General features: G+C 48.2%; 1 protein-coding gene across 1 annotated transcript in view; it reads right to left on the reverse strand.

Annotated features, from left to right (window-relative positions):
• Window positions 1-996: 996 nt before the first annotated feature.
• LOC132399658 (hepatoma-derived growth factor-like) overlaps window positions 997-21,164 on the reverse strand; it is a 36,284-nt gene continuing 16,116 nt past the window's right edge. Inside the window, exons 2-6 of the mRNA XM_059980292.1 lie at window positions 12,994-13,070; window positions 11,957-12,095; window positions 6,636-6,797; window positions 2,370-2,582; window positions 997-1,194 (exon numbers count right to left, since the gene is read on the reverse strand). Of these exons, the coding sequence (XP_059836275.1) occupies window positions 1,174-1,194; window positions 2,370-2,582; window positions 6,636-6,797; window positions 11,957-12,095; window positions 12,994-13,070 (612 nt within the window). The 3' untranslated portion in view covers window positions 997-1,173. The remainder of the gene's footprint in view (window positions 1,195-2,369; window positions 2,583-6,635; window positions 6,798-11,956; window positions 12,096-12,993; window positions 13,071-21,164) is intronic.

Here is a 21,164-nt window from a genome sequence, read left to right on the forward strand (position 1 = left end):
CTAACATCTCAAACTGAGGCTGGGCACAGAGAGTGGAACACAAGGCCCCTCCAAACCAGATCCCTCCCACACACACAAGTGCTGTCAGGGACACCAGAGATTCTGCAAATGCTGTAAATCTGGAGTAACATAGCAAAGGCACTGGAGGAACTCAGCAGATCATAAGACCATAGACATATTATCAGAATTACACCGTTCAACCCATTAACTCTGTTCCACCATTCTGGCATGCCGGATTTATTTTCCTACTTAACCCCATTCTCCCCCCATATCCTGACAGACTCCTAAACTAAACATGAACCTATCAACCTCCACTTTAAATATACCCAATGACAGCTCCACAGCCACCTATAGAAATAAATTCCACAGCTTCACTACCCTCTGGCTAAAGAAATTCCTCCTAATCTGTTCTAAAGGAACATTCTTGTACCTTGAGGCTGTGCCCACTGTTCCAAGACTCACCCACTATAGGAATCATCCTCTGTCCAGCCCTTTCAATATTCGAAAGGTTTCAAATAGATCCCCCATCATTCTTCTAAACTCCTGTGAACACAGGCCCAGAGCTATCAAACACTCCTCATACATTAACCCAGGTGACATCTACAAAGGGGGATGGATAGTCGACGTTTCGGGTTGAGACCTTTCATCAGGTCTGGTCATTACCTGGAGGGGAATGTTTCAAGTACTGCAGGGAAGGTGGGATCGTGGCATTTGCTTCAGGTGAAGAGTCTCAGCTTGAATCGTTGACTGTCCACACAGATGCTCGCTGACTTCCTCCAGCACCCGTTCATGGTACTCCTCCTGAACTTTCCAGCTGTGGTTTGAAGGCTTATTCACCCCATTCCCTGAGAGTGAACCCTAGTCATTTGAAAACCCTCTGTCCTTCTGCCCTCACCAAGCTTGGCAATGGGGATGCCCCTTGGGTGACCTGCAGAGCTGCAGATTACAGAGGAAGCAATGAACTGTTGACAGAATTGCAACAGATGCACCATGACAAACCGTGAAGCAGGATTTTTATTTTATTACCATAAAAGTGAGCTCAAGCTCGACATGGGTGTAAAAAGCCACAATCAGCACAAACAAATCGTTCCTGTGAAATCTAAAACAAACGGCCCAGATTCCGAGGGTTCAGCGTCTGCAAAAAAGCCTGGTCCAGCAAATCGGCTTCATGCTTTAAACAGGAGCAGCCTCAGCCTGTTGGGAAGAGCGGGGAAGGGGCATGGGAGGGGGAAAGGGAGGGAGGGAGAGAAGAAAGGGAGCATGGAGGGAAAGAGGGGGGTGGGAGGGAAGGGCAGAGGGAGATGGGGAGGGGAAGAGGGTTATGGAGGAAGGGGTAGATGGGGTGAGAGAAAGAGAGGGAGGGAGAGACAGAAAGAGACATGGTTAACATTCTCAGTAATGACCAATGCGCCCAGTGGAATCTGAAGCTGTGCAAAGGAACGTCTATCAGACTGTGACCACCCACCACTCGAGAACAAAGGGAACAGTGTGCAGCAATTCTGCAGCCAGATGTCAGGCTGGGCTGGAGGGGAGAAATGACCGATAGCATCAGAGACTCTAAAAGCAGGAAACTCAAGAGATCAGCAGCTCTCTGGTGGGAAGTGTGCGAGAGCTGAAATGACGGGAGACAAGGAGAGACGTGAAGGCTATGAGGGAAGAGGCATCAGAGATGGGGAGGGGTACAGGGGTCAGAGGATGTCACAGAGATGAGGAAGGGGTGCAGAGTCTGGAAGGGGTGGTCAGAGGGAGGGGAAGGGGGGTATCACAGAGATGGGGAGGGGTGTAGCTTCTGAAGCCAGAGATCACAGTGAGGGCTGCAGGGGTTCAAGGTTACTGGGTGGGGGGGTGGATGTAGGTGGGGGTTACAAAGACAGGGACATGTTCAGGGGCTCGAGGAGATCACAGAGACAAGGAGTGGTGTAGGATTCTGGGGGGGGGGTCACAAATACAGGGAGGGACATAAGGTTTGGTTGGAGTCACAAGCAGAGAGGAGTGTAATGGCTAGAGAGGATCATACGAGACGGAGGGATGTAGGAGTTGGGGGGGGGGGTGCAGGTCAAACAGGCAGCGAGGGGTATAAGGGCCAGAGGGTGTCACAGAGATGTGTCATAACGATGGGGAGTAGTGTAGGGTCCAGAAGGGGACAAAGAGATAGGGAGGGGTGTAGGGACTGGTGAGGGTTACAAAGATGGGGAGGGGTGAAGGGGTATGGTGGGGGAGAGGTTCAGTACATACAGCAGATGATCTGCTCCAGTCCCCCCACTTGAACTCTCCATCCACCCAACCCCAATCCACCCCTCCCAGCACACTAGTAGAGTGGAATGGAAGGATGGGAGGGTTGGGGTGACTGGGGAGGGAGGCTCCCTTACCCCCTCGTGCACTTTCTGCGGCTCTGTGGCATTGGCCACCTCACTCTCCTTCTTCTCGAGGGGCGCCAGGCTGCCCTTGTTCTCCTTCTCCTCCTCCGCGTGCTCCTCTCCCTCGGCTGGGGGGCTGCGGCCGCCCTCCTCCTCCACCCCCTTACCCCCTTCTTCTGCCTCCCCCTCCACCTCCTTGGAATCGCAGGGCCGCTTCGGGGAGACCTGAGCAGAGGGAAGGAAGTGATGAGGTCAGTCAGAGGTGGGGCAATACTCCTCAATCACGATAACCATCAGAGTGAGGAACTGGTCCTTTGCCTCATTGAGTCTATGCCAGTATTGGCCATGCACTTACTCTACTCCCAATCTGTCCTCCCACATTCCCATTATCTGGATTTACTTATTTACAGATACAGCACGGAACAGGCTCCTCCAGCCCTTCACGCTGTGCCGCCCAGCAACCCACCTATTCAACCCCAGCCTAATCATGGGTCAATTTACAATGACCAATTAACACACTAGTCAATACGTCTCTGGACTGTGGGAGGAAACCCACACGGTCACGGGACATAACTCACAGAGGATGCTGAAATTGACCTCCAACACTCCAGGCTGTAATAGTGTCACGCTAACTGCTATGGTATCCCGTCATGGCTTGGTATGGCGACTGCTCTTGCCTCCATCGAGGTACCGTGGACACAGCTCAGCATGTTGCAGGAACCAGCCTCCCCTCCTTAGACACTGCTTTGATATATCAGCCAACATAATAAAAGACCCCACCCACTCCAGACATACATTCCTCTCTGCCCCTTCCCATCGGGGAGAAGATGCAAAAGCTTCTGAACATGTATCATCACCTGGCTCAGGGACAGCTTCCAACCTGGTGTTATCAGACTGAACAGTGCCATGGTATGATAAAGGTGAACTCTCCGCCTGTTAGTTTCACAGTTTGTAGCCCTTGTACCTTATTTGTCTGCCTGCACTGCACTCTGTGTAACTGGAACTCCGCATTATAGAATCGCAAGTCCCACACTACCAGTCTCAGTAATGGTCACTTCCAGTCAACCATCTGGTTCTTGCACTAACCAGCACCACAGTTTAGCAAAACTACAACCATTTCATGCTAAAATGGACGCATTCTGTTCTGGTTTTGTTCTTTCCGGTAAAAACTCTGTATAATTGATGTTTAATTTGTATTCCTTGTGAATGCTGCTCATCGGAATCGTTTTTGGTTTATAATCCTGTTCGCGCTCTCAGGTCTTCCTCCACTGGTCTCACATTTAAGCAATGTCCCTCAAAGGATAAGTCAGCTTTTTTTTGAACCATGCCCCTAAAACTATAAGGGTGCAGACTCAGTTGACACTTTTAAATGCCAGCTCAAAACCTTTTTATTTAACTTCCCTTTTAACTGACATTTTTTGTTTCTTATTTTCATTTATTTTTAAATTGTACTGTATTTATTTAGAGATATAGTGCAGAATGTGCCCTTCTGGCCCTTCAAAACATGCCGCCCAGCAACCTGAGCCTAATCATGGTACAATGGACAATGACCAATTAAGCAATTAGTCAGTAGGTCTTTTAGACTGCGAGGAAACTCGAACGTCCAAAGAAAACCTACACATTCAGGGGAGGAACATACATACAAACTACTTGCATGAGACTTTGGAATTGAACTCTAAATATCTCCTGTGGTATTGCACAATTCTCCCCATACAATAAATGACAAAGTTTTAGGACTATTGCAAACTTACTACCCATGACTGTTGTTCAGGTGGATGTGGCAGTGACTGAGACACTGAGTTTAAGAGTTGGGGAGGCCTACAAGAGGCTGCACTTGGAGTATGGCGTATGGTTGTCACACGTCAGGAAGGGCATGCAATTGAGAGTGCAAAAGAGATACACCAGGGTGTTACAAGTTCAAGTTTAACCAAAAATCAGTTTGAACTACATCGTCTGTATGAAAAGTGCTCTATAAATAGTTATTATCTGATGCCCTGAGCCCGTGATGCCGCTGTAAGTAGGTTTTTCATTGTACCAGCATGTACATATACTTGTTCATCTGACAATAAACTCAACTTAGACTTTGAGCACAGAAACAGGCCCTTCAGCCCATCAAGTCCATGCCAATCATTTATACTAACCCTCTATATTTCCCACATTCCTCGACTTATTTTGGTAACATCACAGACAACTTTAGTGACCATTTAATGTAGCAACCAGCACATCGCTGGCTTGTGAGGGAATCAGAGCACTTAGGGGAAACCCACACGGTCACAGGGAGAACGTGCAAACTCCACACTGACAGCACCTGAACCCGGGACTTTGGAGCTGGGAGATGGCGCTCTACCCACTGCACCACACAGAACCCACGACCAAAACCACCCGGGTGCCACACTGTCCTGGTGTGGAGTGCACACAGCCTCTGACCAGGCACGGAGGCAACCCAACCTCCGGCAAGATCCTGGAGCTGTGGACCCAGGAATTCACCCAATCCTGCTCCACTTTCAGATTCACTCCATCCCTAACCTTGGCCAAGCCCAGACAGCAGCCTCCAACAGTTCATCTCACCCATCCACCTGAACTGGGTGTGGTGTACCCAAATATATTCCGTACACTATCTGCATTCAAATACACCATCTGCAGTCCTGCATACATCACCCTTTTCGATTCTGCCCCCACATTATACTTGAACTCATTTTTGCCTTATCACCTACCTGTTTTTCCTCAGTCTCACTACAACACTGTATAGCAACTAGGTCCCACCTCTGGCCCACAGACCATTCTACCTGTCACACCGGTAATGATTTACCAGTCAGTAGGTTAATTGGTCATTGTGATCAGGCTAGGGTTAAACTGGTGGGTTGCAAGAGCAAACTCGCTCTCGCTCTCTCTCTCTCCCTCCCCCTCACTGGTGAGAGAGAGCCTGTCCGAGATGACAAAGTGCTGTTTGATGGACTGTAGATCAAAGTCTCTTCGGGAGCTTTTGCTGTTGCTTGGATGGTGGTGGTGGGGGGGGGGGGGGGGGGGAGTTGGTGCTTCTGGCACAAGTGGGGGGAACGGGGAGAGTCAATACTTCTGTTGCTGCTTATGTGATGGGGTGGGGGGTGGGGCTTTGGGGTTCCGATGTTTTCATCATTCATTCTATGGGTTTTTTGTTTCATGGATGTCTGTGAAGAGTAAGATTTTCAAGTTGCACACTGTCGGCATTCTCTGATATTAAACTGAACTATCTGAAACATTCGCTGGGCGATGCAGCTTGTTGGGTTGGAAGGGCCTATTCCACACTGTGTCTCTAAATTAATTAAAATAAATATTACCTGTGCTCAGGTGGTCAATGCTAAACAGACGTTGCTCTGTTGTCTTCTCACTTGTCTGAAGGCTCACATCACAACACCTTTCAGCGCCTTGTGTTACTGAGTCCACACAACAGGTCAGGCCCTACTCATAGTGTCCCATCAGTGGAGGTGTATGCAGTGCTGGGGCAGGGGCAATTATGAGGGGCATGTGTGTAAGATATTGACCACAGAGAAATGGGAGGCATTGAAAGGCCAATATGGAGCAAGTGAGACTGATGATTGAGCAATGGATATGTCTCTTCAGCCCCTCTCAGCCCTACACTCCCCCTCTCTGCTCCCTTCTTGCTAGCTCTCTCCCTCTCAGTTCGACCTCTTCTCCTTATCCTTCCTCCCGCTCGCTCTCATCCCTTCCTTCACCCAATCTCGGCACCCTACTTCACTCCTTTTCCCACCACTCTCACTGTACCTCTCCCCCTCCTCCCCATTCTCTTACTCACACCACCACTTCCCCACTCTGCCCCTTCTTGAATCCCCCCTCAATCCGCTTTTCTTGTCCTCCTCTGCATTCCCTCTCTCCCCTTCTTGATCGTCCACTTTCACTCCCCCTTTTCACTCTCCTTCCCCTTCTCCATGTTCCTTCTCATTCCCCTTCTCAATATCCTCCCTCTTCACACCCCTCACCCTTGTCCCCCTCCTCACCCACTCTCCACTTTTCCTCTGCCCCACTGCTCTCTCTCTCCCCCCTTGCCACACTCCTTGGAGGGAATGAACTAAGCAGTGTCCGTACAGTGGGTCTGTGGGAGGTGTGGACTGTCAAGGTATGGGTGAAGTCCACACCACCCTCATCTTTGCTTCTCATTGCTTGCTCCCCCTCTGCCTGCTTCGAAACCCTCTCGCTGTCCCTCGGAGGGAGCAAGCTGTGCAGTTTCCTTACTGGGGAGGGGTGAACAAATCAGAGAGTAGAAGTCCATCTTGCCCTCACCTTTGCTGGAGTGGCCAGCTTGCGCTTGGATCCGGCTTTCTCCCTGTCCTTAGCCGGCTCGTCGATCACCAGCTTCCCCTCCTCATCACTGCTACCCTCCTGGCTCTCCTTCTTCTCTCTGTCCCCTTCACCTTCCGATGAGCTCTGGTGGGGCGGAGGTTCCTGTTCACAGAGAGAAAAGGTAAGCACATCCCGGAAACAGAGGGTACAGTGGGGTGGGGGGGTGTGACCAGCAGCCCAGAACATCCACATGGCACACTTCCCAGGCAGAGCTGTGGGTTCAAGCCCCACCCCGAAGATTGAAACAAAAATCCAGCCCGATTCACAGAGCATCACTCCATGAGAAGGGTGGACCCAAGCGAGGGGCACATCGTGGGAAGGATGGTACCAAGGGAGACTCACGTTGTAGGAGGGTTGGTATTGAGCATATACGGAATGTGAGAGGTTGCAGCCGCTTTTTCGATTTTCTCAAGGGGCTGCTGCTGAGGTTCAGGCTGCACTTTAGTGCTGCACTCCTCGTATACTGACCCCCAGGTCGGATGGGGGCCAGGCATGAGAAGGATCTCCTGGTGGGGGCTTGATCATGGGCCTGGCCAAGATGGCCATTCATGGGTTTAGGCGGCAGAAGGTGGAGGGCGCTGCACGGGCTGACTGCCTGCCCCTTTTCCGAGGTTGCATTTGTGCCCGGCTGTCCTTGGAGAGGGAGCACATGGTCACGGCGGGCACATTGGGGAACTTCTGGGAGCGGTGACCCCAGCCTTCTCAGAAAGGGCTTCTCAGAAGCCCTTTCTGAGAAAGGGCTAATATCAAAACTTTACAATATAATTATGAAGATACATTCAAAGCCCTTCTATAAGATTTAAAATGATTGGGAAAGAGAACTTAACCTTACTATCCCTATTGAGAATTGGGATAAAATTCTTCAATTAGTTAATACATCATCTATATGTACTAAACATTCATTAATACAGTATAAAGTTGTGCATAGGGCTCATATGTCCAAGGATAAATTGGCACATTTTTATTCCTATATAAATCCTATCTGTGACAGATGTCATTCTGAGATAGCGTCTTTAACTCAAATGTTCTGGTTGTGTCCGCTTTTGAAAAAATATTGGAAAGACATTTTTGATATTATTTCTATGGTATTGAACATTGATTTACAACCTCATCCTATTACTGCAATTTTTGGTTTACTAATGATGGACTCACTCCATTTATCCTCTTCTGCTTGTCGAATGATTGCATTTCTTACATTAATGGCTAGAAGATCTATTTTGTTGAATTGGAAAGAAATTAATCCTCCTACCGTATTTCATTGGTTTTCTCAAACTATGTTATGTCTAAATTTAGAAAAAATTAGAAGTGTTGTATTTGATACTTCTATTAAGTTTGAAAAGATATGACCATTTATTCAATATTTTCATATGATGTAATATGACCCTGTTCCAAGCCTATTTGTTTTTCCAGTTTCGATTTTATATATGTTGAGAGGATCAGAGTTGACGACACTGATGATTTTGTATTTTTGTTAGATATTATAAACAGCCCTTTTTTTTCTCTTTTTTCTTTTTTTTCCTTATTATTAGATAGTTTTTTCGCATAGATTTTTTTTTCCTTTTTCTTTGTTCTGTTTTTTAAATATATATTATGATATACCTAGGTTTGCCTTGTTTATTTGTTACTTGTATCGTCCATGATTTGGGAATACTCAATTATACTGTAAATATTGCTTATGTATTCTTTCATGTTCAGTTGAAATGTTTTTGTTTGTAATCCCATTATCTATGTATCAATTTTATTTTGTTGATATTAATAATAAGATTGAAAAAGAAAGAAAGAAGGAAGGTCACACTATGGAAGAGCGGTACTGAGGGAGGGTCACTGTGTGACAGACGATGCGGGCTATCTGGAAAAAGTCAGTTTATTTCGGGAATAAACCCTTGAGAATGGTGATGAGGATGGAGGAAGCTGTAGGTGAGAGGGGTCTCATCTTTGGTAGAGGACTGCTGTAGTTTTCTTCTCAAAGGAAGGGTATTTTGCTGAGTTTTATTGGGTCTGTGCTCAGGCCGTGGCAGTGACAGTTGCTCTCAGCCAGCCAAGGTTCATGTCTGCAATTTCTACTGGAGCTGGAATGGATTTCTCCAGCTGTTAACCTCTATAATGAACCCTCTCCCACCTGGAGTACTTGGCTAGAATGACTGGCTAAAGGGTTCTGTGACAAGTCCTTGGAGTATCACTCGGGCGGAGAAACATTGGAGCAGCCCAACTGCATACCAGAAGGATCATTGCTGCAGTTTCATTGCACAAACTTCCCTGCCTGCCTGGAAGAAACTACTATCCTTTCTCCATTCTTGGAACTGTTCTTCAAAAGACTGCTAAGTGTTCAGCAGCGTTTGAATTCTGACTGTGAGGGGCTTTAACATTGCGAGCTGCAGCTCCAAAATGGTGAGACTTAGTTCCTATGCAGGAGCTGTAGCTTCTGTGAAAGATCTCCTGTAGATCCACCACCTTTCAGACTGTTAGCTCTGAAAGCCGTGGTGCAATGTGATAATTGCTGCATATCCTGAGTGCGGAGAAGCTAGTTTTCATGGCTGCGTCTGTGGGTGAGGATAAGGATGTTATTGGGATTGGTAAGATGCACCAAAAGTTCATCTTCTACCTACAGTCCGCTGGAGATGTGTCCCTGGCCCCGAATATGGAGATAAATGTGGAAGGGGTCTTCATGCCAGTAGAGCAGCAGGCCCCATACAGAAGGTGACCTTCTATAACGTACACCTTCATCTCCAAGGAATAGACCTCCTCCGTCACCTGCGTTCTTTGAGTGAGGTGAGGTCACCGGTCACATGAATACTGCACAAGTCAAGGGGCATCGTTTTGGGCATCTGAGGTATTCATGGAATTGGAATGCCCAAGGATTCTGAGGGGTAATTTCATGAGTGGCACAGAAGGGAGGGCTACTGGATCTGCTGGGCTGGAGCATCTGCGGTGTCAAGGAGTTTGAGCATATTCGTAAGAATTGCCTCCGATGCCAGGCCGCTAACTCCACTGTGGCGGTACAGAAGGCCACAGCAGGGCCTCTACCCGTTGCAAGAGGATGGTCCCAACACCCGGACCATCTGCCGAAAGAGACTCACTCTCTGCCGGGACTGCATCCCCTGAGCTTGTACCCTCCGGTTTGACGGGTACCCCTGATGAACAGGGTTTGTTTAAGGAGGATGATTTGTCCTCAGGTAGAGTGGAATGATGGAAGCATGCGTCCATTTTGCTCCTGGATGGGTGAAGGAGGGTCCACATGAGTCACATCAGCTCCATTTTGAGCAGGGTGGTGATATTGTTGGCCCGAAACTTCCAGCTGGAGACACCGAGAGTAAATGAGCGCAAGCCAGGCCACGTGCTGCATCTCGCTGTGTGCTTGGTACATCAGTAGTGTATGGATGGTGTTAACGTGTCCAGCCCAAGGCAGTTTCATCAGAGAGCCGTGCTGCTGGACTCCACTGACAGAGGCGAGTGCATTGTCCTCGAGAGTGATTTCAAATGTATCCTCGGGGAGAGAGATCACTTTGTCCTCAGAGCAGTTGAGCATCAGTGCAGCTATTGAGGGAGCTGGCTGGACCTTTCGATTTGGTCGACACCTGGTGGAACCATCATCCTGACTCCCGTGCCTTTTCCAGGGAGGAGGTGGTTCACAACTTGACTTTTCCAGGACATACACCTCTCGCATTTCAACGGCCTCCACACGACCATTCTCCGACAGCCACCTGGTGTGAGGGGAGCTTAATCCACTGCCTCAGGCAGCAGTGTCTGTGCTCTGGCATTCCAACAGCTAGTTGATTCTGAATCTTGTTTCATCTGTCCTGGAGGAGACAGCAGAGGGGCTTCCCCTCCCTGCGGCTCTGGTGGGACATGGGAAAAGCTCACGACGTCGCCCAGGAAACTGGTGTCACAGATCAAGTGGCTGGAGACCTGGAGTCACAGATCCCCAACCATGGGGAAGAAGGAAGCGTTGAGGGATCTGGAGCTCGAAGAGTCCCGAGGTGCTTGTTTGAGGTTAAGGATCCAGCTGTTACAAGATCTGGACTGTGCCTCTCATCCTTCTGGATAAATGGAGGGGTTTGCACAGGCAACTTGTGAAGTTGCTGGCAGAGGATGACTTATCCAGCACAGATTCGGCGAGAATTGTTGGAGAAGATAGCTCATTTTCTGTGACCCTGTTCTTGCCAGAGCCATCAAGGAGGAGGCACAGGGAGCGTTTTATGGAAGTCTAATGGCAAACTGTTGCAAGTATGGGGTTTAGTCACATTAGGTCAGGGTGCTCCTATGGTCGGGGGACTGGTCTCCATCCCATCATGGAAGCTCGGGAGTGTGGAGTGGTCCCAGTAGTCAGCCAGAATTGCTCATCGGACCCGGCCTAAGGCTCCACTTGGGAGAAGGCCCCACGTAACATGAGCCATCTTGCAGAAATACCCACTGTGCCTTTCTGTGGCACACTGAGGTGGTTCTTTTACAGGCTGCTCTTGGACATCCAGCACTTAATTGCCCTCTTCTGCCGACCGGACTTGAAATGGCAGTCTGTGTTACCATCCGGCAGCAGGAGGTTCCCAGTGGAAATCTCTCAATGCAAGGGTCCTTCCCCTGTACATTGGGGACCTGGGGTAGAAGGTATTGCATAGGGCAGTACCATGCAACAGGTTTTAAAGCAGGTTCACTGACATCCCATCCACCTGTTTATTCTGTGACCGGGAGAAGTTAGGTACCATACTTATATGGAATATTGGAGGCTGCAGTCCAGTTTGAATATCTGAAGGGGCTTCTCCTTGGGCTTTAGTTGCATTTCAGCCCCTCGCTCCTGATATACAGGCAGCTAGTGGAGAAAGGAAATGGATCGCACACAGGATCTATTGGTGGACTTGCTCCTGGGCCTGGCTAAGATGGCTATTCACAGGTCCAGGCAGCGGGCTGTCGAGGAGTCTGCTCAGCTGACTGCCTGCCCCACTTCCAAGGATATTTTTGTGTCCAGGCGTCCTTGGGGAGAGAGCATGGAGTCATGATAGGGATTTCTAAGAACGGTGGGACTCCCCAGATAATTGACTGTTTTATAGAAAGTAATAATCATATCTTAATTTTACTTCATTTACTGTCTTGTAAATAGTTGTTTATATTTTGTGTATGTTTGTGTGAAAAAACTTCGTAGTTTTGGGAATAAAACAGGTCAGTGATGAGGGAGGGTAATTGGAGGAGGGGGGTCGGTGGGGAAGGAGGGTCGGCCGGGGAGGAGGGAGCAGAACAGCCAGAAGTCTGAGTTCCACTGTAACACTCACCTGGTATCCCGACTTCTTGACGGTTGGATTGTGCTCGATTTCCCACAGTCCCTCGCTGAATCCTTTCCGTTTGTTCGGCTTGCCCAACTTTTCCTTGGTCTCCTCGTAGGGGAACAGGTCCTTTGGTCCCAGGAACGCACTACGGGAGAGGACAGTCAGACGGAATCATGAGGGGCAGTGGACAGATCACTCACACTGCAGGGCTGAGTACGTTAGAATGGGAAGTCAGAAGGAGGGGAACAAGAGCAGAAAAGAGGGGGCTATGGGGAGGAGTCGAGTAGAGGGTGAAGAGCAGGAGGGACAGGAAGAGTAGCAATTTCACCGAGAATTGGGGCTGCTGTCTCCGTGGGATTAGGTCATCGAAGGAGATCCTCAGCAAAATGTTTAACATTCTGACAGCTCCAGCCAAACTGAATACTGAGAGGGAGAGAGGAGATGGGGGGGGAGAGAAGTTCAGAACAGAGGGAAGGAAGAGAGGGAGAGATGTGCAAGGGGGTAGGAGGAAGAAAATGAAGGAAGAGAGGCAGAAGTGGAGAGCAGAATACATGTAAGAATGAGAAGAAAAGGGTGGCATTGAAGGGGGGAGGGAGGTGAACGAAGAGGAGGGGAAAGGCAAACAGAGAGGAGGGGATGGAGACGAACAGAGGGGGTAGGGAGACGGAGGAGGAGGGAGGTGAACAAAGAGGGGGAGTGAGGTAAATGGGAAGGGAAGGGAGGTGAACAGACAGGGGTGAGGGAGATAAACGGGGGAGTAGGGAGGCAAACCGAGTGGGGGAGGGAGGCAAATGGCAGGGAGAGTGGGATACAGGGGAATGGCGAGGGAGAAAGGGATGGAGGGAGAAGTCGAATGGGGAGGGGTGAAGGGGGAAAGTTGGGCAGAGAGGGAGTGATAAGGAGTGCGGAGAAGGGGATGAAGAGTGAAGTCTAAGGAGAAGGGAAGGGGGCGAGGGAGAGTGGTGTGATGGAGGGAAGGAGAGGGGGAGAAGTTGAGGGAGAAGGGGAAGGTGTGTAGGAGAACCACACAGGTGATCACTTACGTCTCGTGGGTGCCGAAGAAGAAGATGGGGTATTTATTCGATGGCGATTTGACAGCTCCTTCTGGCAGTTCATCAATCTGTGAATTCAAATCAAGACACCATGAAAGGACAGTTCCACGGATGTCCTCCCTCTGTGCTTCCTCCCCCAGCACGGGGGGGGGGGGGGGGGGCAGGTTTTCACCACTCCAAAGGATTTCCTGGCCCAGTTCTGCCACTGCTCAGCAAGACCACCAAATGGATGTGACTGGCATTGGAGAGGGCACATTTCTGAATCTAAAATTACCTCCTTAAAGTTCCCAGCCTTCCAACAATGAACTCCAGTGGAGGCTTCCTGCTCCTGTTCCCTCTGTGGGCCACCTTCCTGAGGGGTAGTTGGGGATGATCTTTCGGAAACACCCTTGTGTCCTGAATGGATGGAGACAGGCGAGGGGATGAACACATTCAGAGGGAGGGATCTTACGTGAGGGGTGAACCCTCACAAGTCCCTGAGCCCCACTGGGTGAGAACTGAGGCATTCCAGCTTCAGTGTGAATCCTCCTGCTCTTGAATAATCCCTTTTGTGGCGAGACATGCCCCTCCATCCAGTATGAGACAATTCAATGCCATGAGCTCCAGCGGTCACTGCATCCTGCCACAACAAACACTGTTGGAAGAACTCAACGGCTTGGGCAGTGAAGAGTACTGGACAGTCAACCATTCCAGTCAAAACCCTTTGTCGGGACCCTTTGTTTGTTCTTCCAGTCTCCTGTGTCACCAGTTCCTACTAACCCCATCTTGCTCACACAGTCCCTTCAGAGGCTCAACATATTGTTGCTTTCTGAAAGACCAGACTGCAACCCCTCCCCTGCAGCCCATGATCCAACCCTTGCCTCTGGCCATAAGCCATTCATATAGTATGAAACTGTCCCATGCATCTGAAACAGGCCCATATCCCTCTAAACCTTTCTTATCCACGTACCTATCCAAGTGTCTTTTAAACGTTGTTATTGTACCTCCCTAGGGCAGCTCATTCCACGTACGGATCCTCCTCCTGGTGAGGAGCTTGTCCTCAAGGTCCCCTCATCTATGCCTAAGTATTTGACTCTCTTTCCCTCTCCATTCACCCTGTCATTGCCCCTCATGATTTTAGACATTTCAGTAAGGAATTCCCTCAGTCTCCAACAGTCCAAGGAATAAAGTCCCAGCCTGTCCATTCTTACTCTTCAGGCCCTTGAGTCCTGTCAATATTCTCACAAATCTCTGCACTCTTTTCAGCCTAATAACATCTTTCCTACAACAGAGTGACCCAAAACTATAAAGAGTACTCCAGTAGTGGCCTCCCCAAAGTCTTGTACAACTAGTACACAGTGCCAGCCCATGCTTTGTACAAAATAGGGCTCGCCCAGCCTGAGGTGCCCAGTACAGCAGCCCCAGGGTGGGGAAGAAGCAAGGTAGATACAGGGCTCACACGCACAAGCTGTGTCCAAACTTGAGATTGTAGTCTTTGATCAGCCACATACAGCGCTGAGAGGCCGAAGTCACCCACAGAAGTTGCATCCCAGCTGTCTATTTATATGCTTACATACAATCTGGAGGCAAAGCTGTTGCCCATGCAGCAGGCTCCCTTTCTGCATGCAACTAATGAATCCAAAGGAATTGCAGGGACCAATACAGTTTGGCATCAGTGGCACCATAGGAGTTGCCAGTCAGTGTCAAACTCAGCGTAGTGCTTCCTTAGGGATCAAGCCCTTGATTTTTCCTCAGGGTTTACTCCCAAAACCTTCCCCATGAGTGGGTTAGCTGCAAGACAGTGCATGTTTGAGATCAGAATTTTTCTTCTCGAGATGAGCGGCCAACCACGGCTGATGAGACCCATCTGCCTAGGGCAACTGATTTTAAGCTGCCAGTAATCCGATTTTGCCTCTTCTTCTGTCCATAGAAATGGTTCCACCAGGCTTAGTACCTAAGCCACACGTGAAGGCACAGTACTGGAAACAGAAAATCACAGCTAGCTTAGAACGCTGGCAGGGCAGCAGTTCCGTAGCATGCACACAAGGATTGAGGGAAGATTTACTGCAGCACAGGCAAGAGATTTAATCTCTGCAGAGAGACCGAAGGAGGTAGTATTGTTTTGCAAGCAGGGAAAGTATAATGGAGCCATTGAAAGTTAGAAGGGTTTTGGCAGGGTAACAGACAGGAAACTGTTTCCAAGGCAGGGAGGGTGTAGGCTTTAGAATGCCTGGCAAAGGTCCAGAGGGGAGATGTAGTGAGTTTTTAACCACATGGAGAGTTCATGGGTTATGAAAGGGTTTACTTTTTAATACCAGTTACCTCCCAGCTCTTTCTCTGTCCAGATTGGGTGGGGGGTGTTGACTTGAGACATCTGCTGTTCCGTGTTCCTCTTGTGAATAGTCTGCAGGCTGAGATGGGTGAATACTAGCAGTAGTGGTGAGGGTTAGGTAGCTGGTAGGGAGAGGAAGAATGGAACTAACTGGAGTGCCATTTCAAAGGGGTACCACTAGCATTATGGGCCAAATGGCCTCCACCGTTGAATGAAAACTCTGGTGAGTGCAGAGGTCTCTGGTTAAACCTGCATCACTGTGGCCTGAGGTAAGAGGCATCTCCTGGCAGTACAGTTGAGAATGTTTAAATATGCACATACAGACACACACACATACACCTCTCTAACTCTTGGCAAAGTGGGAGGGGGAGGATTGTGGGAGAGGGGTTCAGCGGCAGGGAATGAGAGGGGGAGGAAAGAAGAGAGGTATTGTGGGAGCTGGGTACAGCAGCAAGAAATATGAGAGGGGTACAGGGGAAGAGAGGGGAAGAGAGGTGAGAAGATTGTGGGAGAGTGAGGACAGCAGCAGGAAATAAGTGAGAGATGAGAGGATTGTGGGAGGAGATGCGGGTGGTGGGGAGAGAAGGGGTAGCAGCAGGGAATTGAAGAGGGGGTAGAGTTTTAAGAACAACTTCTTCCCCTCTGCCATCAGGTTTCTGAACAGCTTGTGAACACTACTTAGCCTTTTTGCTCTTTTTTTTTCCATTTCTCTTGATGGCTCAATAGTATTATTTACATAATGCACTGAGCTGTTTCCACAAAACAAACGTCAGTGATAATAAATCTGATTCTGATATCCATTAAGCTAAAGATCCCTCAACTCAGACTGCACCCCTCCAGAATGGCCTACCAGAGTAACAATCCACTGCAAGCTCAAAAGACCATCAGACATAGGAATAGAATTAGGCCATTGAGCCCAAGTCTGCTGCTCCTAACCCAGATCACATTCAACCCGATAATCTGCCTTCTTGACATATCCCTTGATGCCTGATCCCAACTAATCAGGAATCTATCAACTTCCACTTTGAATATACCCATGGACTTGGCCTCAACCACAGTCTCTGGCAGAGCATTCTATAGATTCACCAGTCTTTGGCTAAAGAAATTCCTCCTGTTCTAAAAGGTTATCCCTCTATTTTGAGGCTAGGCCCTTTAGTTCTGGAAACCCTCACCAGAGGAAGCATCCTCTCCACATCCACCTTATCTAGTTCTTTCAACATTTGGTAGTTATCAATCAGATCCCCGTGAATTCTTCTAAATTCCAGTGAGTACAGGTCTAAAGCTGCCAAATGTTCTTCATATGTTAACCCCTTCATTCCTGGAATCACACTTGTGAACCTCCTCTGGAATCTCTCCAATGATAATACATCCTTTCTGAGATAAGGGGCCCAAAACTGTTGACAATACTCTAAGTGCGGCCTGACTAATGTCTTATAAAGCTTCCACATTATCTTGTTTTTATATCCTATTCCCCTTGAAATAAATGACAACATTATTGTTGCCAACAACAATAAATGCCTTCTTTACCACAGACTCAATCTGTGAATTAACCTTCTGGGAGTCTTGCACAAGAACTTCTAAGTCCCTTTGCATCTCTGACGTTTGAATTTTCTCTCCATTTAGATAACAGTCTGCACATTTGTTCCTTTTACCAAAATGTATTACCATACATTTCCCAACACTGTATTCCATCTGCCACTATTTTGCCCATTCTTCCAATTTGTCTAAGTCCTGCTGCAATGGCATTGCTTCCTCAGCACTACCTACCCCTCCATCGATCTTCATATCATCTGCAAACTTTGCCACAAAGTCATCAATTCCACTATCTAAATCACTGACAAACAATGTGAAAAGTAGCAGTCCCAACCAATACTGGCCCCTGAGGAACACCATTAGTCACTGGCAACCAACCAGAAAAGGCCCCCTTTAGTCCCACTCGCTGCCTCCTACCTGTCAGCCATTCCTCTATCCATGCCAGTATGTTTCCTGTAACACCATAGGATTTTAGCTTGTTAAGTAGCCTCAGGTGAGGCACCTTACCAAACGCCTTCTGAAAATTTAAGTAAATGAAATCCACTGCCTCTCCTATGTCCACGCTGCTTGTTATTTCCTCAAGGGATTCTAACAGATTTGTTAGGCAAAATTTCTATTTACAGAAACTATGCTGACTTTGACTTATTTTATCATTAGTCTCTAAGTACCCTGAAAACTCGCCCTTAATAAAGTACTCCAACACCTTCCCAACCACTGAGGTTAGGACAACTGGCCTATAATTTCCATTCTTTTGTCTTCCTCCCTTCTTAGAGTGGAATGACATTTGCAATTTTCCAGTCCTCCAGGATGATGCCAGAATCAAGTGATTATCAAAAGATCAAGACCAATGCATCTGTTATCTCTTCAGTAAATTATTTCAGGACTCTGGGAAGTAGTCCTTCTGGTCCAGATGACTTATCCACCTTAAGACCTTTCAGCTTGCCTAGCACTTCTTCCTTTGTAATAGCAATGGCACCCACTCCTGCTCCAATACTCACGGACTTGTGGCACACTGCTAGTGTCATCCACAGTGAAGACTAAAGCAAAGCACTTCTTAAGCTCATCTGCCATTTCTTTGTCCCCATTACTACCTCACCAGCAACTCTTTCCCGTGGTCCAACATCAACTCTCACCTCCCTTTTTATTCTTTATATAGCTGAGAAAACGTTTAGTATACTGCTTTATATTATTGGCTAGTTTGCCCTCATATGGTTCTTTTTCATCTTTTCCCTTCTTATTGCCTTTTTAGTTGACTTTTGTTGGATTTTAAAAGCTTCCCAATTATCAAACTTCCCAGTCACTTTTGTTAACTTATATACCCTTTTGTTGGCTTTTATGCAGTCCTTAACTTTCATTGTCAGCCATGGTTGTCTAGCCCTGCTGCTTGGGAATTTATTCTTCTGTGGGATATATCTACCCTGCGCCCTGTGAACTATTCCCATTAACTTTAGCCACCTCTGTTTTGCTGTCATCCCAGTCAGTATCCCCCTCCAATCCACCTGGGCAAACTCCTTTTTCACAAATTGCAGTATGAATTCAATCATATTATGATCACTGGCTCCTAAGGGTTCATTTATGTTATGCAGATTAATAAAATCTAGGTTATTACACAACACCCAATCTAATATAGTCTTTCCCCTAGTATGCTCAAGCACAAGCTGCTCTAAAAAGCCATCTCGTAGGCATTCAAGAAATTCCCTCTCTTGCAATCCAACACCAATCTGATTTTCCCAATCCCCTTGCATATTGATATCCCCCATTACAATTGTGACATTGCCCTTATTACGTGGCCTTTCCAGCTCCCTTTGCAATCTCAACCCCACATTTTGGCTACTCTTTGGTCTATATATGATTCCCATAATGTTTTTTTTACCCTTACAGTTTCTTAACTCCACCCACAACGATTATTCATTCTCTGACCCTGTGTGACCCCTTTATAAAGATGTAATTCCATTTCTTACCAATACAGCCACACCATTGCCTAAGCCTTCCTGCTTGTCCTTTCGAAGTTAAACTCTCCAACTATGACCTTCTTTCAGCCATGACTCAGTGATTCATGACAAAGAGCCCTGCTGCCTCGGCACAGAGCTCGCTCAGCCTGCACTTCCATCTGTACTGCTCTCTCAATAGTTCATGTACCCTCATATCGCCCCCTCCCACAGTGTGACCCTCCCTTTTTTAAACAAAACTATAAAAGTTCCTTTACACAACAAATACAGAAAGTACAAACATTCAGTATTTACAAGACAGTGAATAAATTCAAATTAAAATATGATTATTACCGTCTATAAAACAGTCAATTCCCCAGGGGGCCCACCACTCCCAGAAATCCCCCAGTGTACCCGTTGTGACAGTATGCTCCCTCACCAAGGGCAGCCTGGCAGGAATTCATCCTCAGAAAAGGGGCAGGCAGTCGACCCGGGCAGAGCCCTCCACTTTCGCCTCAACCTATGAATGCCATCTTGGCCAAGCCTAGGAGCAAGCCCACCAGGAGATCCTCTTCACGACCCGTCCCCTTCTGAACTGACAGCCTGTATATGAGGAGCATAGTGCTAAAATGCAGCCAGATGATAAGCAGCAGCCCCTTCGGAAACTCAGTACAGGGGCTGCAACCTCTCACATTCCATGTAAGCAGGGTACACTGACTTCTCCCGCCCACAGAATGGACAGGTGGATGGAGGGTCAGTGAACCTGTTCAAGAACCTGTTGCATGGTACTGCCAGATGCAACACCTTCCACCCCAGGTCCCCAATATACAGAGGAAGGACCCCTGTATAAAGAGATTTCCACTGGGGACCTCCAACACAAACCGCCAAGATGAGTCCAGTCGACAACAAAGTGAAAGGTGTACAAGAGCAGCCTGTAAAGGAAATGCTCTGGAGCGTCACGGAAGGGCACGGAACCCCGCGAGACGGCTCACTCACATTCAGTACCATCCTCCCACAGTGTGACCCTCCCTCAGTACCATCCCTCCCACAGTGTGACCCTCCCTCAGTACCACCATTCCCAGTGTGACCCTCCCTCAGTGCCACCCATCCCAGTGTGACCCTCCCTCAGTACCACCATTCCCAGTGTGACCCTCCCTCAGTGCCACCCCTCCCACAGTGTGACCCTCCCTCAGTACCACCATTCTGTGTGACCTTCCCTCAGTGCCACCCCTCCCACAGTGTGACCCTCCCTCAGTACCACCCCTCCCAGTGCCACCCTCCCTCAGTACCACCATTCCCAGTGTGACCCTCCCTCAGTGCCACCCATCCCAGTGTGGCCCTCCCTCAGTGCCACCCATCCCAGTGTGACCCTCCCTCAGTGCCACCATTCCCAGAGTGACCCTCCCTCAGTACCACCATTCCCAGTGTGACCCTCCCTCAGTGCCAACCCTTCCACAGTGTGACCCTCCCTCAGTACCAACATTCTCAGTGTGACCCTCCCTCAGTGCCACCCCTCCCACAGTGTGACCCTCCCTCAGTACCACCATTCCCAGTGTGTGGCCCTCTGTCTAGCCCCCCTGACAGTTTGACCTTTGCTCAAATCTATCCTCCAACAGTTTAACACCCCCCCTCCTCCATGCCTGTGCTGCTCCCTTGCCACTGCCCCTCCCGTAGTTCAGGAGTCCATATCACCCCTCCCACAGTGGGACTACTTCCTCAGCACTGGGCTGCAGTGCCAAACTCTCTGGGGAAAAGCTTGAATGCACAGTCTGTGACTCAGCACCACTACCACCCAATTGTAACACATGAGGGTCCTCAGAAAATAAAACATCGGGTAGTTACTGTGGGCTAGGTTTGCAAAGAGCAGCTTCCTCGCAGGCCCTGCTGCTGGGGAAGGAAGCAGCTGTGTGCAGCTGAGTGCAGTAAGTGGGGCTGGACAGTGAGAAACAGGCTCAAAGTTCTATTTTATTATCAAAGTACATATGGTATATGTCACTATAAACTTCCCAGGGATTTGTCTTTTTGAGGTCAGTAATAGTAAATAAAACAGAAATAGATATAAAGATTTCTGAATGGTCGATGAGCCCACAATCATTACATCGGAAATTTTTACCTCTTCTTGCATTACTAATAATTTTCTTTTTTTATATTTCTTATTGTAAGTTATAGTTTTTATTATTATGTATTGTAATATATTATTTTGTACTGCTGCAAAACAAATTTCGCAACATACACCAGTGATATTAAACCTGATTCTGATAATCAATACAAAACTGCGCCAGAGAGAGACGGACAAACAACCAATGCAGAAAAGACAACAAAGTGCGCAAATGCAAATAGAAAATAATAATAATAGTAAATAAGCAATAAAAATCAAAAACCCCAGTTGT

This window comes from Hypanus sabinus, chromosome 9, assembly GCF_030144855.1.
Source record: "Hypanus sabinus isolate sHypSab1 chromosome 9, sHypSab1.hap1, whole genome shotgun sequence".
Lineage (NCBI taxonomy): Eukaryota > Metazoa > Chordata > Chondrichthyes > Myliobatiformes > Dasyatidae > Hypanus > Hypanus sabinus.